The sequence below is a fragment of the Acinonyx jubatus genome, chromosome D1 (genome assembly GCF_027475565.1).
Source record: "Acinonyx jubatus isolate Ajub_Pintada_27869175 chromosome D1, VMU_Ajub_asm_v1.0, whole genome shotgun sequence".
In the NCBI taxonomy this organism is placed as follows: domain Eukaryota; kingdom Metazoa; phylum Chordata; class Mammalia; order Carnivora; family Felidae; genus Acinonyx; species Acinonyx jubatus.
In genome coordinates, this window is record NC_069390.1 from 75,768,602 (window position 1) to 75,795,874 (window position 27,273).

Here is a 27,273-nt window from a genome sequence, read left to right on the forward strand (position 1 = left end):
GAAAGAGAATCCATCTTTCCTATTTTAAGCCACTAAGTTTATGGTATTTTATTACAGAAGCAATAGGAAACTAATACAAAACTTTTTTGACAAGTTTTTATTGTGAAATATTGGATTTAGAAAAAAGTACAAAATGTCAACAGTCAGATGTGTACAAGTACAGTATTTCAATAGTCTATACATGTGAACAGCTTACCAGGTTCACCGCAGAATGCATCTTGAGACCAATACAATCTAAAAAGGACTGCAATATTCACAGGCTATTAATACATAAATAACTTGGGCCAAAACGACCCTCACTGGTAAATGCTAATTAATTGCGGAAAACGGGCTAAAAAGCACAATACGGCACACCATAGTATCTCCTTACAGGTCCACATTTAAAGAGTATCAGCTCATTATGTCAATACACTACAGATCCAGGACTGGGACTCAATTACTAGTTTATACAATTGCAAAAAAAATTAAGTTATAAAATACGGTCATGGAATAGAGAGATGGTATTTAATTAGGACTAAATACTGTGAAGCCCCTCAAAGGCTTTAGCCTTGGAATTTACAAAGCTTAATCATTTAGACTGATTTTCAATTTTTAATCTGTTTTGTAAAAAAAGGGGAAAGGGGCACCTTGTTTTTTAGTAGCAGCTCCAACAAGTTATAAGAACTATTACATAATTTATTTTTAAAATCATAATGACCTCTGTGGACTGATAAATGACTATGAAACCAGAATATAAAACATTATAAATTTTAAAGAAAGGTAAGGAGTATCTTACGAATTTAGCAAATCCTGCAAACATTAAAATCTGTGTTAAGAAGGCATTACCTACCATTGTTGAGAGTACTCAATTTAGGAAGATTATTGCATGAAGAGCTCATAAAAATAAACTGATTTAATTTTTCCAAGTCCGACTGATTCAATCTTTTTGCTATTACTTCAAAATTACCCTAGATTACATGTTTTCAAATTGGACAAAGAATTATCTGGTATCAATGTATAATGACAAGCTATAGGAATAATCTCCTAAAACACCAGTTATCTTAAAAACAATTATAATCATCCTGTGTTCTGAGGAAAGATGATCTTTGATGTGACATTCATAATCATTGTTTGTTTAAAAACAACTTAAAACTAATAAATTTAATAACAGTTTAATTAAAACAAATTTAGCCTTGCCCATAAATTCCTAAGAGAAGGCACTCTCTTCCACTCTATACAGTAGATCTAGCAATGCCTGATGCTTTAAAATTGAACTAAACGTCTGAACTGGCATTTATTAAGGAGGAGATCAATTCCATTAAAGACTGGAAACCACCGGATCAGAAAATAATTAGTCAATAACTTTACATAACCTATCCCAACCTACCTTAACCTTTAATAGACAATTTTAAAGACTCTGATATAATTTTTTTATAAATAGTGCCTGTATCTTACAGTAGATTCCAATTTATTCAAAGATAATCATGGATTGATTTAAGTTATTTAAATTTTTCCAGATTTGCTTTAAACTTACAAATCAAGTACGGTGTACATAAATATTAACTTAGATAACCACATATTATAGGGAAAGCAGATATATGGACCACTGCAGAAAAATTATAAATTTTTAAAAAACTTTTATAAAACAAAAAGAAAGCAAAATATGTAACTCACAAAATATGAACATGAAGCCATAGGACATAAAAAATAAAATTACTCTATCAGAAACGATTTAAAATTAAATCTTTGGGAAGTATTTTTACATAATTCAATGAATTCAGTGACCAACAGCTTCTCATATCACACACAAACCACAAAATCATCTAGAGTCTATATGCATTATCAGTTCTTAATGCAAACTCAAACATTTTACTAACAACTTTGATTTCCTTTTGAAATAGGCTTCTGTACATATGCATTTATATACAAACATTTATTAAACATGATTTTAAAACAAACTGTATGTACAAAAGATCGGCATTCCTATAAATAAAAACATTAGGTGGCAAAAGGCACTTGTAAGTAAAAATCTACAGTAGTTTGTACAAAACAGAACACATTTTACCTTGGATACTGTACAATAAACATTAATTCCTATACGAATAATGAAAATACCAGTTTACTAACTAATGTTAATGATGTAACTTTTAAAAACATATTTACATATATTCTGAAGTTCATTTAATAAAAGCACCATGATTTTCTCCTAAGTTCATGTTGATGCAAAGTAAAAACACAATTACCAAAAAACCAGTGTTCACCATTTTCCTTGTTTAAAAGTTTTTGTATTTCTAAATTGAAAACGTTTATCTGAAATTAGTATAGTGTAAAACACAAAACAAAACCAACCCAAACCCTGCTGCTCTGACTTCTGAAAACCGTAATCTATTATTGCCTGTTGCATTTTATAAAGAGCACTACTCATGCACTCCTTTACAAGTGTTTAATACTATTGCTGGCAAAAAAGTTCCTGGATATCAAATAATTAAAAAGTAACTTCAAACCAGTTGAAGTTTTATTTGAACGTTTTACAACTTAAAAAATGCTGTGTATCAGTTACAAAAGTGAATAGGAAACACGCCAATTCATTTGGTGTGCAAAAATATTTCTCCACTACACAGAATTTAAGGGCTTCACAGAATTTTTTTCAAATGTACATTTTCAGCAGAAACACTACATGAAAAACTTTCTCAAGGGGATGTTAGTACGCTTCCACTTTTGTCAAACTTTTTACCCTTTGACAATGCTGCGACCTGTTTGAGTAGTTCTCTGTTTTTGGCCTGTGGGAGACAAAAACATTTAAGATGAAAAATGCTTGAAATATTAAGTCACACTGAAGAAGACTACTTATTTAATGCTGTTCTTTTCACTTATAGAACAAGATTTCATTGAAGCACTTAAAATAAATGAAAGAATTAGTATATTTAGGTTCATCCCTTTAATGTTGGATATGGAGAAGGAAAATTTTAGATTGGTTTATCACCCCCCTTTGTAAAATGTCAATGTAAATGTCAAAGATACAATCGGTTAGAAAAAAGGCAACTCAGAGTGAATCCATTTAAAAGAGGGCCAAATTTTAAATAAGGAAAACATATTTAGTTCTTTATCTTAAAGATGTAAAATGAAAACAATGAAAATAAATTTTATAATGACTCAAGTGATGATTTGGGAGGAATACTGCCCAAAAACTGTACAAAATCTTTCATAGATTTACCTATTTATAGAATAAGCATAAGAGGTCCTTTTTGCAAAAACATTCACTCTTTATCACTTTGCCAATTTTCTCAACCTAATGTTCTTCAAACAACTTTTTTGAAGCACCCTGTCTGATCTTGTGTTCCTTTAATTGCCATAACAGTCATTTGGTACTGGTTTTGATGTAATTTGAACATTTACACACCATCACTGTTTTCAGGTTTGTGAAAGGTTGAAACTTTTTTTTCAAAGATTCAAAATTTCACTTTGCCCTCAGTCTGAACTGTTTGTGCACATCATGCAAACGTTCCACAGACCACTGACAAAGACACTGTCCTTGAAACAATGCACTATGACAATCAACAGTGTTTAGTGAGGAGGAATGTGTAAGGAGGGACGACCTTCAAGTGAGTATTTTCACATTGACTGCCTTTGCCTCTCTTAACTGTGGAAGCACAGGTAATAAGGGCCCTCCATATCCACAAATACATTCACAATCAAATACCTTTGGAGTTTTTCAGCCCAAGTGTGGAGAGTGTTGACAGTGGACTAGAGTCTGAGCACTGCCCTAAGAACAAATTTTTTTCTCTGGTTTAGGGAGGAATACCATTTATTTTCCTTCACAAATCTCAAGATTTTTTATTACCTAGATATGCTTTTTAACCTCGGTGCTTCATCTTCTCTAATTTGGCCTCTGTAGGGCAAGAGAACACCCTGCCCCCTTCTCTGTGTCCCATCTTAAACCAGTTTCATGAAACATACACCTTTTCCAAGCTTTGTACCTCCACTCCCCCACTTTTCTTCAACCAAACTCTCCCCAAATTAATACCTATTACCTCCTAAATGCAAATATTCATAGAACTATCTCATATTTGCGCATCTAATCATTTTTATGTTCAACTGCACATACAGCATTTCTCTAACAGTTGTTAAATAAGATGGTAATTAAGAGTTTCAATTTCAAATTCAATTTCAATATGAAATCTAGAAAATCATAAAGAATTTAAAAGGATTTTTGTTTTTCCTTTAAAATTAAACAGTTTGAGAAACTCAGAAGACAAATAATGAGAATGTCTGGTAGTTAGTGGTAAGTCAAGTGAGTATACCAATGATCAACTGGTTTATTACTCGGCTGACCAGTCTTAGCCACTGTTATTAGTTTCAAATTGTTTTCTTTTTATTGTTAGCTACATGTTATGTAACTTATAATTATAATAGACTCTTGCTAAAAACAGAAATCTTAACAGAAAATTTAAAATACAGATTAGTGAAGGACATAAAAAAAATTATGTTTGCAGATGTGCCTCAAAGAGATTGCCATCAGATCTAAGTTTTCTTTATGCAAAGCCTTTTATATTGACATACCAAGTCATTAAAAAGTTAATATTTGAATTATCTTTCCTCAGTCATCAATTAGAAGCAAACACAAAAATTAAAGAGTTCATAATTTTCATATTCTAAGTATGAAACACAAGAACATTAAGTGTTGAAAGCAGTTCTTCCTTTTAATTTTTTAGCAGCTAATTTTCACTTTGCCTTTATATATTCAGTCTCCTAATCACATCACTAATAAACTTAGTTGCTGATAAGTTATGCAAGAAAAAAGCCTTTAAGAAAAATAAATAGTGCATCAGTTGTTAAATGGAGACAAGCCCAAATGTGTATTATTCTAATTTAGGTACATTAAAACATTTTATAATGCAACACTTAAATATGTATGCATTTAAAATTTTTATCCTAATGTTATTTCTTTATTATGCACCCTGAAAAAGATCATTTAAGACTCTTAACAAGTTAAGCTAAAAATGTTTAGAAACACTGGCCTAAAGGAAAGACTATCTGAAATCATACAGATTTTGTTACAAAAACTCGCAGTCTATTTTCTCATATGTAAAACAGAAATGTCACCACCCCAAGAGGAGTTGAAATAACTAACCAAATATATAAAACACTGAGCCTAACACAGAGGCTGATACATAGTAGGCACTCAAAGCTTGTTCCCTTTCTCCCTTTATTAACTTAGCTCCTCAACAAAAGGTAGGATTTTTTATTTGGTAGTCTTTTTAGACAACTTAGGTTGTTTATTTTGGTATTTTGCATAATTTTGCCTTGTAATGCTCACTGATTTATTTCCCAGGTTTGATAGTTAAAAATGTTTTGAGAATTATTAAAACAAAGTAAGTCTTCTGCTACAGGTGCAGTATTTTATCACAGAAAGATAAGAAAAATAGTTAACTATATTTACACACCTAGGCAGAAAACCCTACTCGTACATGGTTGAAGGGAGTACAGTTAAAAGAGGGCATACAACTGTAACAGAATGTCTCCAGCAGTAACACAAAAGATACAGGGAAGTGGTCTGATAACAAGGATTAAACAGAAACCTGAGTGACCCGAGTTGGTGGGAACACAGGAGAAAGTACAGTTTAATCTGAATCAGAAGATGTACGTTTCTACGTCAGTTCTAATTAAATGACCACCATTTCATCTGTAAAATGGGAACTCAAAGTTACTCTAAAGAGCAAATAAGACAGCCTATGTAAAATCATGTTAGAAACGTCATGCTTCTATATAAACATCAGTCACTCTTCTACTATATAAACCTCAGCAACCAACCAAGAAAAGTTAGGCTTAAGATACCAATCAGACTAAGATGTCAAAAAGAAGGTCCTCTGTGCTTACAGCAGGAAAATAAAACAACAAATTGCTATTTTGAACACTGAGAAGTACTAAGTTTTATCATTTTATCATTTATCAACAGCTTCTGTTGCCAGGTAATCATTCAGTATTAATAACTGAATGAGAAAAATAAGAATACCATAAAGCAAATATTTGCTGGTGGATGATAATGTACAAGAACCCTAATCATATGGGTAATTTCTCAGGACAGAGGGCAGATGGACATTTCCATAAATCAACACTCATTCAACAAATTGAGTGCCTACTATGTGCTAGGTTCCACACAAGGTTTCCCTTTAAAACTCTTTGCAAGATCATTAATGTAAGCATTAAGACTAGGGCTATCACTCAAATTTCAGCAGGTTCCTAGATGCACTTTACAATTTTATTCAATTTAAGCTACCTTCAAAGAAGCGTGAGGAATTACAACCCAAAAGGTAGGAACAGCACATTTACCCTGATGCTACAATGATTAAAAAGCCAGGGCAGTATTAATCCTTTCCTTGTGGAGCTGCACTTTTCCATCTGCAGTCTATGAGCTGGCACGCATCCTCTATGCTTTTATGACCTAAAACTACTGAACTTTAAAAACGCTGTTACCCAAAGATTAATTCTAAAAACGTCAGAATCTATAAATCAACAGAACATGTAATTAATTTAGTGTGGTCTGATTTCTAAATTTACGAAACCTAGGTGCAAAAAGGCTTAAATAAGGGAATAATCCATGTCCCTGCTGGATGCTCTCCATCTCTGCATGCCGGATACCGATACTGCCGTCTTTGTCACTATCGGGACCCTTGGCTTCACCATTCAGTTGTACATACACTGAAATCCTCCTGAGTATGCTCATCTTGAGGCTGGCCTTGGCCTAGATCACTAGAAGCTGCCCGCTGCGGCACACAGCAGAATCCTACTGAACACTTTGAACATACAGTATGAAGGTTAAAGTGCACTCTTTTGCCTTTCATCACTGCATGTGGCATAAATTTCCTCCACTTGAGGTCCCTAAGAATTGGTTTTGTATGCCCACCTCCCATTATCTGGGAGGAAACGGGAAGAATGCTTATAAAACGTACTAAAGACCTTATTTTCACCTTAGTTTCATGAATCCAATTTTTAATTTTTTGCTTTCACCCAATGATCAATTGAACATACTCCATCGGTATCCTCCTCTGAAAACCCTGTATCAAGTTTAGACAGAAGTTTTCAGAATTAACAGACTGAATCCCCTATCAAGTGATTTCAAGCAATAACACTTAAGGGGAGCAGGATTAAGAAGTATTATAAGACCAAGATTAAAGTTGAAAAAGCACCAAATACACCTAAAATAGGGACACCAAAACCAGTCCAAGATAATACACTATTAATTATAAGCAAGGTTAGCCCTCCTTGCCTAACAGTTTACATAAATGTTATTTACCTGAAGTTGTTCCACAGTTTCTTTGTGAGCTTTTTCCATACTGTTCATCTTTGTTCTCAAATTTGACTCTTGATACTGAAAGTCCGCCTTTAGTTCAGTTAGCTGAGATAAACAAGCATATATACATAAATATGTGCGTAGGAAAGTGTAATACATATACATGCACAAACACATTTTCAACATACTTCATTATAAAATCACAATTCATTACAGAAGTGGAAAATGTTAGCAGTTTGCTGAGTCTTATAACCTACTTAGAATTTGTTTTGTGAAATGAAAGCTACTACAGTGTATTTTAATGGTAAGATAATACCAAACTGTCAAGTAAACCTTTTGAGAAGATGCCTCTTTTGTTTCAATTTAAAGATGGTTTCACTGGACATAGAGTTTGGCACCTACTATGCCAACAAAAAAGTTTAATGGCCAATACCGGGGAAAAATGCTTCAATTACAACATACTTCAATATTATGCATAAGCAAACTAAATGTTGAAAGTGGTTTCAGGTTAAAATATTCTTTCATGAACAAAAAAGAAGGTTTCACACTGGGTGAAGTACAAAGAGGAATGGTTCTATCAACCATAAGCTATACTGCTTTTACTTAAAAATTTATGTCCAGAATTATGTACCTAATACCACCTAAGACTTGAAGTAAAATTAAGAACAAAGCACAGAAATACAACTAACACGGAATGAGAAAGAAAAGGGAGTTACTTTAAAACTTTGGCTAAATTAGACAAATTCAAGCAAAAAGTCAGTGGTTTGAGAAAGCTACATTCTTTTCTTAAGTATCAGTGGCATACATAAAAATACAAGATATTTATGAGCTCAAACTAAAAAAATAAGTCCATATTTTATCATTTCATTATCAGAACCATGGAGAAGAAAACTTCTGGTTATTTTCAAATGGTTTTCATTACATGAGCTTTAAAGGTTTGCACTTCGTTTTGTAATTAGCCAGTAACCTCAAAGATGTATTAACAGCAAAAAGAGAAAGGAATCATGGTGTATTATAGTCTTATTGTCTGAATAAAAGCCCTTGCTTTTGCCAAATTCAAAGAATAACTGAATTCTCTCTCTGTTTTCTACATTAACAAAGGAATTCCTGTTCTGAAATGTCAATTCACATCAGATCAGCTAAGATAATTATTCTTGTCACTCCACTGTGTGTTGCCTTCAGATTATGAATTTCTGGAAGATAAGAATCAGGTCTTATTTATTTATTCATCTTTGAATCCTCATGATCTAGTACATGGCTAGCTCTAGAAGTCACTGAATAAAGTGAAATAAACTCAAGAAAACGCCTTGGTTATCTTATATTTACATCATAAGAAAAAATAGCAAATATGTAGTTATTTTAGGCTAAGAATTATTATGTTTCTTAGGACACTATTATTTCCTTTCCTGTTAGTGTTTTTGTAAAAAAAGGAATGCTAACAAAAGCAGAAAACTTCCAACAAACTGCACTTACATACAAGAGTCATGCTATGGAAAAAAAATTTCAAACGGTCAAAATTCCACAATTCATTTGGAATGTTTTATAGTCAACTTACGGTTTCATTCAACTTTTACCTAGATTAATACAGATAAATCTTTATGCAATAGCAATGTCTCTAAGATTTTGTGCATAAAATAAATTTCCATAAAAGCTCAGTAATTCAAAAAATTTTGCTAATTAAAAGAACCATAAAAAATATGACAATCATTACTATCCTATTTTTAATCTTACATCAATTCTAAATTTCATATACTGAATTTGCTTAAAGTAAGGTCCAAATGTATTAAGATAAACTTAAAACTACTAACCATCACGGCATAGGAAAACTGTAACACAAAAGTTGTGAAATGCCAAAGGAAAAAGTTCAGATTCAAGCAACACTATGGATACTCAGAGACCGATAATTCATACACATATTTATAATCGTGTCTTGTTCACAATTTTAAAAGGAATACGTTTAATGTTTTCCTATTGCATAAGATGTTTGAAGTAAGTCAAACTAGATAGTCTAAGAGTATAAACAAGTACAAAAATAGGTTCTGCCCTCAAAGATGACCCAGCATCAATAACAGCAGCTATGAACACTCAACATGTGGCAGGAGCTGTTAGTACTTCATACTTTCATGTAATTGTAACAACTATCTCATGAGATGGTATCAATATTCCCATTTTTAAAATGAAAAAAAAAAAACAAAAAACTGAGCACCAAAGATGTGAAACCATTCTGTTCAAGTTCACACAAAAAAAGTGTTAGAACTTTTCACTAACCTGACAATATGTTTGATATTCTTAATCTAACTGATAAACAGTCCTAATAAATACATTTACTTCCTATAAAATGATCTTAGACACCTAACGCTAATCACTGACTACCACACAGGAAATTCCCTTTGGACTACTTTTCACCAGTTATTTGACCTGGAGTGAAATACATACATGATTAGTATGTCAAAGACTCAACTACCCTCTTAAACAATAAGAATTCATATAATATTTCATTTACGTGTCATTTCCAAATGAAGACATCAGGCCTATTTCTACACTACAAGTTTAGTAAAAACTAATGTTCAAATATTACAATTCTAATTAGCCCTCAGTTAATTCTTACAACTAAAATTCTGAAAGACCATTTTTACCTATCTTCACTAGATGGCTTATGTTCCAGTTTGGCTTCTGTAATGTGTCTCGTAAGAATCATACACAATAAACATTACCAAGTTATTGAAGTCTAATAAAATTTGCAATTACCCAGCAAAGTCAAGATGTAAATCTTACCAGGCTTCAATGAACCATGTCCTTACCTTTTTATCTTTTTCTAAAATGGTCTGGTCTCTCTGCTGTAAGAGACGTTTAAGTGACATCACTTCTTCTTTCAGTTGACTTATAAGGACAAAATTGTCTGTTCCCCCACTATCTGCTGACTGATTTATAGAGCTACTAAAAAGAAAAAAGTAAAACACAGTTAAATGAAGTAGAAGGAAAATTAGCAGGTGTTCAAATTGCATAAATTAGACAATTCCACAAACATCCTTAAGGCTAATGCAAAAAAATATGTACCTGACAGAAATGGATGCAACTGGCAAATTACCTTACTAATGGCACACATTACATACACCTGCAGAAATATAATTCAGTATTAGCTTTTAGGGGGTCAATACTTCTAGTGTAAAGCAATAGGCAGCCAATTTGTACAGTAACATCAGCAAACTTTTGGCTAATGAACTAAAACAAACTCACGCTCATAATACTTTAAATTTAAATACATCTTTCCAAGCAGGTCAATTTAAAATATCACATTAGATTTGTGTTTCACTGAAGAATAATTAAGATAAATAGAATGTTCTATTCAGATGTTTTCCTTTTTTTTTTTCAAAACCCAAATTTATTCCCCAAATAGAACAACAGTTCAGTGCCACTTGCTTATTGCCAAAATTAAGTTAAAATTTTTAACGGATTATGGTTACTCTTCTAGGTGACTCAAAAAAGTCAATGTAGAAGATACATGTTTCTATTCTTTTACCTAGTAATAGCTGGCAATCAACCATAACTGTTCAACTAACTTGAATTTTCACAGCGCTAAAGGAATTCATTTTTACCTATCTCCGTTAGATGGCTTAGATTCCAATTTGGGCTTTTTCTTTGGAGTTTCATTCTGAATTGCTGCAGAGGATTTATGGCTGAAATCAAACATTAATAACAATAATTAGAGTAAAAAGGGCGGAGGCACCACCTGATAATTCTTCTTCCTCTAAAATATTACCGATCATCATTGATTTTTTTAAAAACATAAGTAACAAAGTTAAAGGGAAGTCACGTTAAAAAGAAAATACGTCTCAAAATACTTCAGAAAATATGTTAACATATTTACCTCTGTTTCCACAGTCCCTGCTCTTGTTCTGGACTCAGATTGCTGATTCTGAAAAATACATAAATGACATCTAACAACAACATTTATTTAATACATCTATGCTTAACAGCATTCTTCCCAATGGACTCAAATTACACAGGTTTAGAATTTTTTTATTCAGAGAAGACATACTTAAGTTTTCAAACTAAGATAATATATGTTGAATAAATCACATTCTAGTGAGATAACTTCTAATCAAGCAAGTACTACCCATCTTAAATTCTTTAACAAAGGTACAGTTATAGGGATTAAATTCTCTTCACCAGGATAAGGTTCTACAATTATAAAGCAGGACAGTCATCATACTTAGGCTGCCCTTACTACTTCAGACAGAAAATATTTGATCTTTAAAGTTAAGGCCTTCTTAATAATTCTGTATGAAGATTTCTCCTTTGGAGTAACTCCTGTTGCTCAGAACAGTGTGTCAACTTGAACCAAGAAATGTCTTAATTTGTTTCTTTCCTAGTTTTCCTTAGAACCCTTTCCAAAGTCTCTAGATCTTTCTCTGGTCAGTACTCTGGAACAGTCATGCTGAAAAAAACTGAGAAGTTTCACAATAAAAACGAATTTTACTTTTACTTACAATTAAATGCTGTATTATGAATTCTTTCCCATTATGCCATAACACTAATAACCACTTTATAATTCACTATGAACCCTACATGCTTTTCTCCTGTACTTGTGTATCAGCCAATCCTGCACTAACCCTTCATTTATTGATTTGTGAACAGAGCATCTCCTATGTACCAGATGCCACATATTTATACAATGTAAGGTGTTAGAAAAGACCTGGGCTGTGTGACATTTTGCCAGTTACTTAAAATTCCTGAGCCTTAGTTCCCTCACCTGCAAAATGGTATGATATATACCTTATAAGTGTATGAGACTTAAATGAGTTTACGTACATAAAAGCACTTCATACACTACTTGCGTATATACAATAAATACAAATACGTATATACATTTGTGTGTATAAAATCCACTACTGTAGCTATAGACGTTTTTAAAGCAAAAGTAAAAAAAGAAAAAGTCAGACTATGTTCTTTAGAATCAGTCATAAGATAAATACCAAGTTGGAGAAATAATGCCGTAATTCTATAAACCTGAGTTACTCTTTATTTGTGGCAATAAATGGCAACCCTACTGAGGAATTCAGTTGCCATTTCTTTTACAAATTTAATTGTAAGCATTAGCAAACCATATAACCACACACGAGTAGCACTATCCAGATCTCCAAGTGATCTGGAACAGTTGGTGTGTTGTAATCACATTAATAACGTGAGAATAATCACATTAATAATGATTTAAGGAAAACACTTGGAATTCTCATCTTTGCTTTCTGAGATGGCCATTCCTGGATCCAGACTGATCTGTTTTTGTTGTCCTCTAACCCCACCCATTACTATATATTACAATATGTATGCTCCTCATAATTGTTCCAATCTAGTGAACTTAAAATAGGATCTCACAAACTGACTGCCTACTCATCAAATGGTCTATGTCCATCAAATACAAAACAGTATTTTTATTTCTTAAGCAATAAAAAGGAAAAAAAAAATTAAAGGTCAATACCATCCTTATTACCTTTACTTTTGAAACCTGTTATTCTTTCAAAAGATGAAGTTACTGTCACAGAATGATCTTTATAAACATACTCTCAGTGTGTCCTATCACATGCTAAGAAAAATTTATAAAGGACAGAGGAAAGGGATGCTTCAGTTGAGTTTCAGGAATATATCATTATGACAGTTATTTTGTCATGTTTTCTTAAAAGAGCAGAAACAAGATGTTCATTTTGTTCCCTGGGATATTCTGACAGAAACACCGTAAGATTTCTTCAAAATAGCCAGATTAGAAGTCACCATGCACTCCACTACTGTGACATCCAAAAAGCACGATGACAGGGTATGGCAAGTGGAAAAAATGCGACTGAACATCACTACCTCAATAAAACCTCGTAATAAATGCTTGCCTACAATTTAAGATCAAATCTATTAGAACTATATTATATTCTAAAAATATCACGTATTCTTAAATGTTGTAGGCATCAATTTGCTATAAATGAATTTATGTTTTACCTATCTAGACCTCTAAAGACTCACAGAGAATTCTGGTGAAAAATAAATTCTTCCGAAAATTGGTTATCATGTCACTGTTTTTTCCATTTTGATTTGTATTTAATTTATGTTGTAATACTCTTGATTTTTCCATGAAGACTAAAACCACAGTTCAAACAACTTCATACTACATACATATTACTACAATATAACTTTTTCCTCCCAAGGCATTTTAAAAATCAGTTTAGGGGCGCCTGGGTGGCTCAGTCGGTTGAGCGTCCGACTTCAGCTCAGGTCATGATCTCACACTCTGTGAGTTCAAGCTTCGTGTAGGGCTCTGTGCTGACAGCTCAGAGCCTGCAGCCCACTTCAGATTCTATGTCTCCCCCTCTCTCTGCCATTCCCCTGCTCATGCTCTGTCTCTCTCTCAAAAATAAATAAAAACATTAAAAAAAATAAAAAAAATCAGTTTATATTCAAATAGAATTCCTGCCTATGTGTTTTAAAAAAGAACAAAGTACTACTAGTTTAAGAGATTATTTTTCATACACTTTTGGAACCTTCATGATTTAGAATGCTTCTATCATGATCACAAATGACAGTCTTATAATTTGTTCTGCAAAAACACTGAACGTATGTATCCTAGTCACTGGTTTAATTAAAACAAGTTACAAATTAATGATAACTGATAAACATAACTCCATATGACTGTGATTTGTATTTATAACTGTAAACATTTTTACAAGTAAAATCCTAACAATTATTTAAACAAAAAAAGAATATTGAGGCCTTTGATAACATAAACCAATGAAGCATTAACTAACTCTGGTTTACTTGTATTTTGACTTCAAATGATCATAATTTTATATAATAATTCGTTAATGCCCTACCTATATTTTTATGGTAAACAGATGAACACACTCCTGTGTATAATTTTATACAGGCTTACCTCAAAGATACTGTGGGTTCAGTTCTAGACCATGCAATAAAAAGAATATTGCAATAAAGCAAGTCAAATAAAATTTTTTTGTTTCCCAGTTGCACATAAGTAATGTTTATACCATACTATATAGTCTATTAAATGTGCAATAGCATTACATCTGAAATAATATACATACTTTAACTAAAATGTTATTGCTAAAAAAATGGTAATGCCATCTGAGTCTTCAGCAAGTTATGAATCACTGATCACAGATCATGAGATAAAGCTGTTGGAAAATGGCTGCCCACAGACTTGCTCAACAGGAGTTACCACAACCTCTCAATTAGTAAAAAACAGTATCTATGAAACACAATAAAGGAAAATATAATAAAACAAGGTATGCCTGTACACTGAATAAAGTAGGGAAAAAGCCCTAAACTCAAGATGCTTACTATGTACAATGGAAACTAGTGTCTGCAAAAAGTTAAACACTTATATATGCCATTAAAATGCCAAGAGGATTTTAGAAAACATGACTTCAAAGTACTTACTTGTGATGGCTACTGCTGTGACGATGGTGATGGTGATGATGGTGGTGATGATGTTTTGAATGATGCTGGTCTTTCTCAGTAAGAGATGAAGAAGATGAGTTTGAATGTGAAGATCCCAGGCTCTTCCTCTGTTCTTTTGTCTTCTGTAAAACTCTCTTGTATGATAAAGTACAGAGCCAGCATAGTAACTTTCCATCAACCTTTTTAAAGAAAATACTTGTATTAAAGGTACCTCTAAACTGAGTATAAGTGAAAGCAGGTAAGATAAACTATTCAATTCCTGTGTGCACACTCGTGTTCTCTCTTACACACACACAGTGAGATTGTTGCAAAATGGAAATAAAATTAGACTTCACTGAAACTTCAGAAAACGCTTGTTTGGCATATCATAAAATTGGTGAGGATGATATATGGACCTCCATTAGTTTTGAAGTGTTTTTTAATTTGGAGAAACTTTTCTTATTACAAGGAAAAAAGCATAAATTGATAATGTGCTTCAAAGATCTTACCTAAGCACTGGCCTGAATTCTTAATTCACTGTGTACTTACTAAATGACACAGTAGTTCCCACCACAGTGAAAACTGTTAGTTTTGGAAACAAGGAGAGCGTAAATGACATATACAGTTGATTCTCATTATTCGCAGGTTCCTATTTGCAAATTCACAACCTACTTGCTAAAATTTATCTGTAATCCCCAAATCAACTTACAGTGCTTTGGGGATCATTCATGAACATGCACACAGCAGCAAGAAATTTCTGTAGCAGGAGAGCAAATGTTCCCTGCTGAAGTTTAACAAGGTGACACTCTGCTGCCTTCTTTCAGCTCTTATACCATAAACAAGTGTCCTTTGCATGGTCTATCTAGTGCCATGTTTTCTGCATTTGTGCTTTCTATTGATGATTCCACTGCTTACAATGAACCCCAAGTGTAGTGTTGAAGTGATGTATAGTGCTCTTTAACACAAGAAGGCTGTGATGTACCTTATGTAGAAAATACACATCTTGGATAAACTCCATTCAGGCATATAGTGCGTTTACCATGACTTCATTTAATCAAACAACAATTTATATCAAGTAAGATATCTTTGAAGAGAAGTATTCACAAAACAAGATTAAGTATTGATCAACTAATCACAACATTGTGACCACAGGCAGGAACCTAATCCTGTACTGCCCCCTTAGGAGCAATAGTTCAATATTCGTTAATTCAGTGTTTGCAGCAATTTTATAGAACCTAACTACCACAAATAATGAGGATCAACTGCACATGTGTCAAGCGGGAAGGGAAGAGACTTTTTTCCAAAATTAAGACTAAACCTGTAGAAATAAAATTTTCTTTCTTCTACTTGTTCACACAGTAAGTGGTGGAGGGACATGTCTTACAACTAGGGTACAAATACTGCTGTGGAGGAACCTGCTTCTCAAAGAGACAGTCATCCTCCAAATCAACTGAAATTGACAGACAACAGGAGGCCTGTGTGCGTGCTGATCAGCAGAGGAATGCCATAGGCATACACATACTTTTTAAGTCACTGTAGGTAGAGAAAAACAATGGTTGAAAACTAAGCCCCGAATCAAAAGGCACAAGACTAACTTTGAATTACACATGTTAATGTGCCATCGGGTATTTTTTCACACCAGCAATTTCATGTAATCAGCAAAAGGGTAAGTAGCTGAAAGGATTTAAAAGCAATTAGTAATTCTGAACAAGACGTTGGATGACCAAATGGTACAGAACAGCCATCAGAGAATATTGCTTCAAAATACAGTAATCTCAACTAATCAACACACATTGTATGTGATGCAACAAGAAGAAAATGCACTGTCCCTACTCTTCCATCTAACTACTTGTTTTCAGGGACCCAAAGGACACATCAGGTATTAGTGCATTCATCACAATAACTTCCCACCTGTGTGGTGTTTTAGTTAATTCTCAGAAGATATCATACTATAAATACCTTTCTTCTTCCTTCCTCCTTTCGATCAAAAGCACACTGTTGTTTGCACTGTTCACAGGTCTGAGGTGGTCCGTATTTTTTTTCTGAATTTGTACAACGCTGACACTTTGTACCAATAAATGCTGCAATTATGTTACAGTATTGACAAGGCTTAGGCTGAAAAACAGATACACACTTTTACTACATTTGCTCAGTAAAACATAGACCAGTATACAATATATTTCTGGGACTAATTAAGGAAACAAGTAAAAAAATTTTGTCAGGTATGTCGCCCTCTCATATTTAACAACATTTATCATGTTTCCTATTTATGAACATTTATTTTTAGAGTCATGCAACTTTTTCTTAACTCTATTAAATAGTTACATAAGATCATGGAAATGTATTTATGACTGAATAGTATATTGTATAATATAAAAGCTACATGTGACAAAGATCCCAAAGACTGAAAATAAAGGTACATACTGATATAAAAGTTTCCTATATTCAGCATTTAGGAGAATGAACTAATTTCATATCCTGGTTAGCTTAATTACTCTTTCATTTATTAAAAAAAACACTTAACAACTTCATCATCTACAGGTAAAGATGATGAAAAGAATATATATTATATGTGAGCTTTCAACTTAAGAACTGGCACAACCATATTCAACCTAAATTATGATAAACATACCTTGATTTTCTTTGATACTCAAAAGACAATTCAGGATTTTACAGAAACTTAAGGCCAGCACTTTGGGTAACCATGACTTTACTATACTATGACTGTAATATACACATAACACAAAATTTCTTCTAGAATAATGTCAAGATTTTGTGAATAAATGCCTAATTGTGCTGTTATATAAAAACTGTCAGAGGTTCTGAAGAGAGGATAAAAATGTGATTATGCAAACTTTAGATAAGTGGGTTCTCCATAACGAAAATTTTGTTTGCTATGTTTGAGTCTTTATGGAATAAAATCATAAATTTCACGATCAAATTCAATATACACGTGTCCATAAAATGACTGTTAAATGTTGTCATCTTCCAATGAGACTATCTACAGAAAACTTCTTTCCTGAAATATTTCAATGTGTTGAATGTTTAAGGACATAGCGATACATATTTTTTACAAGGTCCGTCTTTGTGAAAAATGTTGACTAGTAACAATAACAAAATATAAAAATGTAAGACATACTTACTGTGCCAAATTGCTTCACATTTTGAGCACACTTCTTACATATTGTATTAGTTTTGCTGAAAAGGAATTGAATATAGATGAGCAAATTTACATAGCTGAGGTAATTAATACACCACTGGACTAAAGCAAATATAGTTTGGATTTGACTGTTTGCTTTAGTAGTTCTTAAAACTTACTCTAAAATAGACCAAAGATCTTTTTAGGGATGTGTATTATCCAAATTCAGTCCTTATTCATTAACTTTAGATAAATGTCTTTATACATTTTTATCATATATTTCTTGGTATGGAAAACAAAACCCCCCAAAATCCTCGTGTTTTCTATCCAGTTCCAAAATCTTCACATTTGCCACCATTTATGGACAGCATCACATCTCCGTGCCTACCTAACCTTCCTCAGGGTCTTGTCCACTAGGATGATGCCAGTATCCACACATGAAGAAATTATTTGTCCTTCTCTTTAGGCTACTCTCTTGTATGTGCCCCGATCCTTAACAGGAATCACCCTCTTAAAAAGTATGTACTGTTCTTCTAATGGTAACAAGTTACTGGATTTCACCCTTGGAAGGTAGTTGGTAATATTACAGACCTTTCCTCATGTCCATGTCATCACTAATGTTTTGTCTTTTTTTTTTTTTAAGCTTCATAATAACTGTTTGTATTTCCATTTTTTGACAGCAAAGCTGCACATTTTCCATGCAATCATTTATTCTCCCTCTCTTCATGTCTAAACTGAAGTCTAGGTGACAAAATGACCATTTTTTGGCAACACGGTCTCTCTCACCACATGTAAACGGTTTACAACTTAAAATTTAAGAAGCTAAACCATTATTTAAGAACACTTTAATACAAATACGGGACGACAACCCCCAAGTGTTCCTTACAGACAGTGCTGTCTTTAACAATCAAAAACTGTTCGGTATACAAACCTCTCTTGTTGAAATTCTGATCTGCAGTAAGTACATTTTACAATAGGATGCGCAATCCGACATTCCTGTAATAAGACAATATATTAGTATCTATCTCAAAGTCCCAAATTTCACTTTTCTGGTAGAATATTATTACACAACCTAAACATCTCTAAAACATCAACAATACCTGTCCCCCAACGGACCCAATTGAGTGATTTATCATGTAAGTGGTCAATTACAGCATACTTCCTTAGGGAAGGCATAGGTGTCTTTGTCTTTATTTGATGTGGGGGTAATGCTACAAATAAATTAAGAAAGCTGTCAGGGCCGATTTCAAGGGTTGGTTAAATGTGAAACTACTTAATATTTTGCACCGTTGCTCACAGACAGCATCCCGGCTTTAATGGGATGGGAGGAGCTCCAAATCATAGAGCATTCTGTCCCCAAACCAGTCGCTTCGCTTTCCTGGACAGGGAAGAAGGATGCCATCAGCTTTGCGGCTTCAGGTTCCTAGCAAGAAAGTGCAAAAACCGTCCCCTGCCTCCCGGTGGAAGGAGAGGACAGACCAAGCAGAAAACCGAGATGAAAACATCTCCACCCCAGGGTCTCTGCGGCATAGACAGGTGGCTGCCTCCTCACTCAGCCCCACCCCTGAGACCCCTGAATGTTGTTGGGGCCCGGCCCCCTCCTGGGACGCCTTGGAAGAGGGCAAAATTTGGTTTTCCTCTCAGGGGCCTTTCCCATCTGATGCCCACGTCCTCGGATAAAGGGGTCCCGGCTGAGGAGGCGAGAGCTCCAAGCTCCGAAGGCGCCGGCGAAAAGAGCCGGGCTGCAGTGCAGCGGACACCCAGCTCCCTCGGGCTCCGACCAAGGAAACCCCGCCCGCCCGCCGCCCAGCGCCCACGGACCTTGCAGAGCTGCTGGCCCTGGGAGAGCTCCTCGAACGGATAGCGCTGGGTACACTTGGTGCAGGCATACAGGGCCGAGGCCGCCATCCTGCTCCTCAGTCTCCTCCTCTCTTCCACCGCAGCCCGCTCCGAGGCGGGGCCCTACGGGGAAGTCGGGCGCCGCCGCTGCCGCCGCCGCCCGGGCCGCGGGCTCCTCCTCCTCCCCCTCCCCTGCCTCGCGCCCACCAGAGCCTCGGCGCGAGATCCCAAGGCCCTGCGGTCGACACTGTCTCCCTCCGCCTCCACTTCCGCCCCCAGCCCTCTCAGTGACGCCGTCCCAGCCGCTCCCGCTTAGGCCCCTATAGCGGCGGAGGGAGACGAAGAGGATACTTCGATGCGGTTTAGCTGCGCGGCAGCGGATCCGCTTCCTTCTCGGCCTCCCTTCCCCATCTCGGATTGGCTGGGAAGGCTACTGCGTCACTCGGTCGCTCCTCCCAACCCCTAACCCCGGGTACGCAGGGAGCTCCCACAAAGGGAGGAAGTTGGTGGCCAATGACAGCCCGACGCTATCAGCGCGCGAAATCCGCTTCAAACTCGCCCCGCCCAAAGCCCTCAGTAGCTGTATCTAGCAGCCAGTCGCAGGTTTGAGTGAGAACTCCCCAATCCAATTGGACAACTGTTGACGGAGGTTTACTCTCTGCCTCCAGTCTTTTTTTTCCCTTGACTTCCATTGGACCAAACCACTAAAGCCCCTCCTGATTCTATTTGTTATTGGCCAAAAGCTAAGTACTTCACCTGGAGAGGCGTCTCTGAGTGGGGCTCACGCTCTCTCCGGCGTTTAGTTCAAGGGAACTGATGGAGTGTTTGAACTTCGCATTCTCTTTCATTCAACTTCAGTCATTCGATTCAATTGCCACTGGAGACACCACAGCCCCAGGCCCATGTTTCCTCCTACAGGAGGCCCGCCCCTTTTGTACAGTCCCGTCAGAGCGGTCCGGTGGCCGGCAGGATTAGCGGACCCCACAGCTTCTGCTATGCGCTACCTTGTGACGTCAGCGAGGGAAGAGGCGGATTCTCCCCTACTACCGGAAGACGTCCGCTTTTTTGATTGGCTATGCAAGACGTCCGTTAGGACGTTGTTGCCTTTCCCGTGTGCACCGTGAGCGCGGGCGTCCCCGTGGGGGGTGTGCGCAGGGGTTCCCAGACCCGGCACCAGCGCCCCAGCCCCTTCCATCAGGGGTTCGGCTTAGGGTCGCCCCTGGTGGGCGGCTCTCGAATCTTGGGGAAGAGCTTGAGAACCGGCATCCCCCCAGGGCTGCGGAGGTCCTTTGGGGAGGCAGGAAAATGGCGGCAGCATCGGTCTCTGCGACTTCTGGTTCTCAGTTCTCGGTAAGAAGCGGTAGGCGTTCGAATAGGCTCGGACCTGGCGCCTCTTTGCTTTTCCTCACCCTTCAGAGTGCTCTCGGCCCAGAGTCTCACCCCATCCTGGGGAACGGCCGGGAGTGCCTGGTCGTCCGTGCTCCCCTGACGTCCAGTGCGCCTCTGTGAAGGCTGCACCCTTAGTATCGAAATAGGCCTGGCCCGCCTCCATCCCTTGTGCTCTCCTCACCTTCCGGCCTAGCAGTCCAGGTTGCCGAACATTGCCAGCATTCGCTGAGATGGCTGCCCACGCCCTGGCCTTGCGAAAAGGGTGCTGCTTTGGTCACGTGGGTGTAACGGCCCTTTTTGGAGAGTCTCCGAGACCAGGTAGGCGCACGGGTTGGCTTCATTGGCGGCGGCTGCATAGTCCGCAGCCTCAAGTGCTTACTCGTTGCTGCTTGTGCTGATTCCATGCCTGCCGTGCTTCCCCTCGTACATTCCCAGTAACTTTGTTCTCGCTGGTCTTAACCCAGAGCGCGCGCGTCCGACCGCCAGTATTACTTTGACTGCAACGTGTACGCGCCGTTTTAGGGCGATGGGGGAAGCTGAGCCTTAATATTGTTTTCGCCTCCACAAGGGCCACCAGCCGGTTCAGTCACTTATTATTTGTCGAATTGGGGTGTCGGATGCTAACTAAGCGTTTGGGGATCCGCCGCATTGGGAATAGGCAGGAAATGTGAGGTGGCCAAGGGAGCCTTTATGTCTTCAGTTAGCTAATGCTGAGTGCCCGGCGTGCTTTTAGGCTCTGAGATTGATTACCCAGGTGAACAGGATGGAATCCGTGCTGTGAAGAAGCAGCCACTGAAGAGAAACTACCTGTAATCAGATTGTTCCCCAGTTCTGTTTGAGAACTGCTGCTCTACTAGAAGGACCTAGGCAGGAGGGGTTAGCAGCGCTTGGATAGGCTAGAAACTGTTTTCCTAGTAGGGGAGATGGAGCTAGCTAGCTGGGTGGGGAAGGAATTGTAAATGCTGGTCACCAGAACTGAAAAGAAGAAAAAGGCACCTCGGGGTTTCTGGGTAGGTGCCAAGGCAATAGGAGCTTTGGGGGAAACTAATTTGGGATGAGCAGAGGTCGTGTGGCCGTAGAGTTGGGTTGAATTGTGGCAGTAGGTGAAAACATGAGAAAAGAGGGATGGGGAAGGAAACAGGAGATTATTAGGTAAAGTTATGTCATAGACGCTAAGGGGGAAAGTTTAGGGAGCACTAACAGCAGAGTTACCTTGGGGAAGACAGTTTTCCTCAGTTTCACCTTTTGGTGACTTAAGATTTGCCCTAACGAGCCCAGAAGTAACTCAAGAGTTTTAGCAGAATGGGAGTAACACGTGTGCAGAAGGGAAGGGAAGATTAAGGAGAAGGAATGAATGAAGCACTTAGAATTTATTCAGGAATTAGGTCAGTGAAAGGGAATAGAAAAAGAGGAACTATTAGACTATTAGGAGGAAGTATCTGTAAGTAGTTGGATGAGATTATATAGGAGTTGTGGTTAATTGGGAGAAGAAGGCTTTTCCCTGCTTTCAAAACGCAGACTGAGTGAGCAGTACTCCTGTAAATGTTAATTGAGCTGTACTTTGCCAAGTCCATCTAGCTGTGCACGGGTACTAGGATGTGATGTCAACCCTTGACCCCTCAGGTAGCCTGGACATAAATTTCAGAGAGTGTTCAATAGGAAGGCACATATGTTTTTTACATGCTTAGTTCAGCTTTAAAGTGGATTCTAAATATCAATAATATACTTTTCAAATATCTAGGACCTTTTGGAAATCAAAGTGTAACAACCGTCTCAATTTGACTTGCTACATCAGAATGTCTAATTTGAAAGTCACTGTCTCAAAACAAAAATGACTAAATTTAGTTTGTCAGTGTGTAAGAAATGGCCCTGCTTAGACACTTTAATTGTCCTGTCAGAAATAAGGCTGGCATTTCCAACAAAATTTAAAAAACATTTTAGCTTAATAAACAGATGATCATAACATAAGGCAACACAAAAACACCTTTTAAAACTACAGCATAAACTCAGAGGCTACTCATATTCAGATTTTGGGATTGTGAGCATTAACAATTCATTTGTATTCAACGCTGATAAACCCAGCTTGGAGCTAGCAAATAGTGCTAAATAGAGGTGCTTTTACAAGGCAAGGATTTTAACAGATGCGTTCAGAAGGAAGCAGCTACCATGTAAATCTCAAATGTGAACAAGATGGAAACAGGTGATACATTCACATCGTTTTGTTGTTTTTTTAAGTATATTTTGCAACAGCAAGACAAGTAACAACAGCAGGTAACTTTGAGTGATTGCTATCATTTTCCTAGTGGCTGGCTCAGGAAAGCGACTGTGGTTGGCGTAGTGATTTTCAATGGAAGTATAGGCAACATAGTGTTGAAGACTGTCTTTCCTGTCCGTCCCTTTTTATTTTCCCAGTAACCGTAGTCAGAACTCTTAAGTGTCACTTTGGATTTAATAAGCTAATCTTCCTAACTGGTCTCCGTGGCATTTTAGCCAGGCCCTTTAACTCTTTCTTTCTCTTAAAAGTTTTATGAATATAACACAGATTCTTATAACATTGAACATATAAAACATTCATTTTGGAGAATAATAAAATGAATACCTTTATGCCCCTTTTTGCATCTTCCTGCTTTTCTCTCAGATACACACTACCACTATACGTTTTGAGATTATAATAAAATAAACTTACAGAGCACTAACTGGCAGTCATGATTTTAAATGCTTTTCATAGAGCCAGTTTGTTCACTAGTTTACCAGCCATTCAAAAAGAGTTCTTTTGTGATCATTCCTATATGTTCCACAAGTGCAACAATTTCTCTAGAGCAGCAGTTTTGAAAGCATGTTCAGAAGACCTTTGGGAGTCCCTAAGTCCCTACAACGGGATCTACAATTACCTTCCTTACCCAGCCACTTTGTGGGAGACCAGATTTTCTTAAACGTCAGCCAAAATAACATCTAGCAGAGTGAATGCAAAAGCTAATCTAAGAATCCAGCAGGCTTCTTTTACATCAAGAATTAAAGATTTGTAAAAATGTAAAAAAAAAACCAAAAACTTTTCATTAAAGTTTTTGGATGATAGTTATTTTTCATTCAAAAGATACCGTATGTTTTCACTCATATGTGGATCTTGAGAAACTTAAGACCATGGGGGAAGGGTAGAGGGGAAAAACGTTAGAGGGAGGGAGACAAACCATAAGAGACTCTTAAATACAGAGAACAAACTGAGGGTTGATGGGGGATGGGGGAGAGGGGAAAGTGGGTGGAAGACACTTGTTGGGATGAACACTGGGTGTTGTATGGAAGCCAATTTGACAAATTATATTTAAAGATTATATTTATGGCAACATCATGGGTGTATTGTTTTTAAATTAGTAAGGATCTTGGGGTGCCTGGGTGGCTCAGTTGGCTAAGCGTCCGACTTCGGCTCAGGTCACGATCTCACAGCCCGTGAGTTCGAGCCCCGCGTCAGGCTCTGGGCTGATGGCTCAGAGCCTGGAGCCTGCTTCCGATTCTGTGTCTCCCTCTCTCTCTGCCCCTCCCCCGTTCATGCTCTGTCTCTCTCTGTCTCAAAAATAAATAAACGTTAAAAAAAAAATTTAAATTAGTAAGTATCCTAATGTTTAGGTATAACCCACATGAACAAAAAAGCTGCTTGGGGTCTTTAGTAATTTTTAATAGTGTGAAGGGGTCCCTAAACCCAAAATGTTTGAGAGGGACAGCAGTGGTTTTCAAACTGCAAGTTGGGCTGTGGCTTATAACTAGGTGGTGGTTGGTGGGATATGTTTAGTGACTTGAGGGACATAATCTTTTAAAAAAAAAAAAGAGGAGAGAGAAAAAGCTCAGCAGATTTTCTGTGATTGAAATTGCAGGGTCATAGAAGGTGCACCTTTGGCTTTATTTGGTGATGCTGAATTGTTTTCTAAAGCAGTTGTACTAGTGTGTTCCCACCAACAGTCACCTTTAATCTGTACCCTTTTGAACAGGTGGTATTGTCTCACTTTTGAATTTTTGCCAAGAGAAGTGTGAAATGTTATCCTGTTCTTCTCACTGTGCTCCCCTGATCAATGTTGAAGATACGATGCACCTTTTATTTTTTCATAACTTTACTAGTTTTCATGTTTTTTTTTCCCTTCCGTGAAATGCCTGCTTGAGTGTTTTGCCTGTTTTTAATTGGTTTGTCTTTTCCTATTGATTTATAGTCATTCCTTATGTATTCTAGATGTTAATCCTCGTCTGTTAGCTGAATTTTAATTGCTCTTTGGCTTGTCTTTTTAAGATATCTTTTGATGGGAGTTTTTAATGTTCATGGGATAAAATTTATTAGTCTTTTTATGTTTAGTACTTTTTGGTCGTGAAAGTCTTATATCCTATGCTGTTAATGACGTTCTCACACATTTTTCTCTCCAAGTTTTAAAGTTGGAGCCTTTTAAATCCTTAATTTGCTTGAAATTAATTTGTGAGGTAGGAACCCAGTTTAATGTTTCTACTTAAGATCCACATTTGCTACATAATTACTTGTTAAACTTACCTTTTACCCAGTGGTTTCCATTTCTAGCTATCAATATATTGATTTCCATATGGGTGTGTATGTTTCAGTGGGCTCTTTGTTCCAGTGTTATATTTGTTTCTCCTTGTGTCTATACTCACTGTCTTAATCATTCTCCTTTTTGTCTGAGAGAGTACCTGTCTTCCCTGTTCTTTAGAGAAAAATGTTAGCAATTCTTGGCCTTTTGCAGTTCTTAATAGAAATTATAAAATCTTCTGTTGGAAATTCAGTTGAAGTTGTATTGAATTTCAGGTTCAATTTGGCAATAACTGAGGCCTTTAAGATATTGAGTCTTCTGTCTGAACATATTGTTACTCCAGTTTTTTTTTTTATCTTTAACATTTTTCAGTAAAGTTTTATAATTTCAAATGTTGTGAATCATTTATTAAATTTGTTTTTAGTTTGTTTTTTATATGTTTTCATAAATTGTATTTTATAGCTCGTATATAGAATTAGTATTCATTCCTTTCATATTAACTCTACTCGGCAAGTTTTTTTAAACTCAAACTCTTTTTTTAAATTTTTTTAAGTGTATTTATTTTTGAGAGAGACAGAGCGTGAATAGGGGAGGGGCAGAGAGAGAGGGGGAGAGAGAGAATCCCAAGCAGGCTCTACGGTGTCCATGCACAGCCTGATGTGGCGCTTGAACCCGTGAAACCGTGAGATCATGACCTGAGCCAAAACAGAGTTGTCTGCTTAACCGACTGAGTCTCCCAGGCACCCCTAAACTCTTAATTAATTCTAATAATTGAAGACTCTTTGGTATTTTCTATTTAGATTGTAACTGAAATTTTGATTCCTCATTTTAATCTTAACATATGTTACTTTTCATGATCTTAATATGCAGGCTACAAAATGGAGCACAACATTGATTAGAAGTTGTCTTGCAGATATCTTTGCCTTGTTCCTGAATTTAAAAGGAATGACTTAAGTTTTGTACCATTAAATACATTGCCATGATTTTTTTGTAAATTTCTTTACTGCTATGAGAAAATAATTCTTTAATGGCTGGAGAGTGAATTTTAATGATTGTTTTTTTGCATTTGTTGATGATCATATGGATTTTGACTTTAACATGATGAATGTTCTAATGTTCACCCAGTCTTACATTCCTGCAATAACCCTACTTTGATTATACTGTCTTATCTTTTCTATATAGGTGAGTATGGTTTGCTAAATTGTATTTAAATTTTTATGTACCTGATGTCTTCCAGCCATGTTGCATATTCCATTTGAAAAGAAGGCAAAATAATACACATTTTTCACCATCCTTCATACTTAAGGCAGTGACAGAGATGTTCAGTAAATATTTGAATCTTAAGTGTTCCTAAGTAGAAACTAAAGTTGCCAAGGAAGAAAGTGGTCAGGTTAAACATTTTGCCTTTAATCCTGAAAGTTTCTCTTAGGATCATATCATTTTGGTTGGAAAATATTTATTGAATGCTTGGGGTCTTGAGGAGTGCTGATTAGGAGTTAGACTTGGGTTCCTTAGTAGCTATGAGACCTTAAGCAAATGGCTTAAGTTTTCTTAGCCTTGGCTTTTTTCACTACAAAATGGGGACAATAATATTTGCTGTGCTTCCTTCATGGGGTCCTTGTAATAACTAAAAGATAATATGAATGTGCTTAGAAAAAACACTGTGCTGACAAATCTAA

General features: G+C 36.5%; 2 protein-coding genes across 3 annotated transcripts in view; one reads left to right on the forward strand and one right to left on the reverse strand.

Moving 5' to 3' along the window:
* Positions 1–78: 78 nt before the first annotated feature.
* Positions 79–20,272, reverse strand: FAM76B (family with sequence similarity 76 member B). Of its 2 annotated transcripts, none has more exons than XM_015067444.3 (10): positions 19,668–20,272; positions 18,778–18,842; positions 17,851–17,905; positions 16,667–16,822; positions 14,708–14,907; positions 11,139–11,186; positions 10,867–10,947; positions 10,072–10,204; positions 7,274–7,375; positions 79–2,759 (listed from the first exon to the last, which is right to left on the reverse strand). In XM_015067444.3, exons 1-10 carry the CDS (start codon positions 19,752–19,754, stop codon positions 2,670–2,672), a joined length of 1,017 nt encoding a protein of 338 aa, XP_014922930.1. In that variant the 5' UTR covers positions 19,755–20,272; the 3' UTR covers positions 79–2,669. The 2 variants fall into 2 exon arrangements, with proteins under 2 accessions (XP_014922930.1, XP_014922929.1); XM_015067443.3 differs by having other exon boundaries at positions 10,072–10,207; positions 19,668–20,265.
* A 241-nt stretch (positions 20,273–20,513) lies between these two features.
* The window catches only part of CEP57 (centrosomal protein 57), a 41,114-nt gene continuing 34,354 nt past the window's right edge, over positions 20,514–27,273 (forward strand). The window contains exon 1 of the mRNA XM_015067442.3: positions 20,514–21,035. Coding sequence (XP_014922928.2) covers positions 20,991–21,035 — 45 coding nt within the window. The 5' untranslated portion in view covers positions 20,514–20,990. The remainder of the gene's footprint in view (positions 21,036–27,273) is intronic.

What these genes read in the sequence shown, in the direction of transcription:
- FAM76B (XM_015067443.3), bottom strand. Translation starts at nt 19,754, where the DNA reads ATGGCGGCCTCGGCCCTGTATGCCTGCACCAAGTGTACCCAGCGCTAT. An exon ending in AGGGCCAGCAGCTCTGCAAG is followed by an intron (nt 18,843 to 19,667) that starts GTCCGTGGGCGC and finishes GTCTTATTACAG; the next exon opens with GAATGTCGGATTGCGCATCC. An exon ending in AAGCCATCTAACGGAGATAG is followed by an intron (nt 10,208 to 10,866) that starts GTAAAAATGAAT and finishes TTTTCTTTTTAG; the next exon opens with TAGCTCTATAAATCAGTCAG.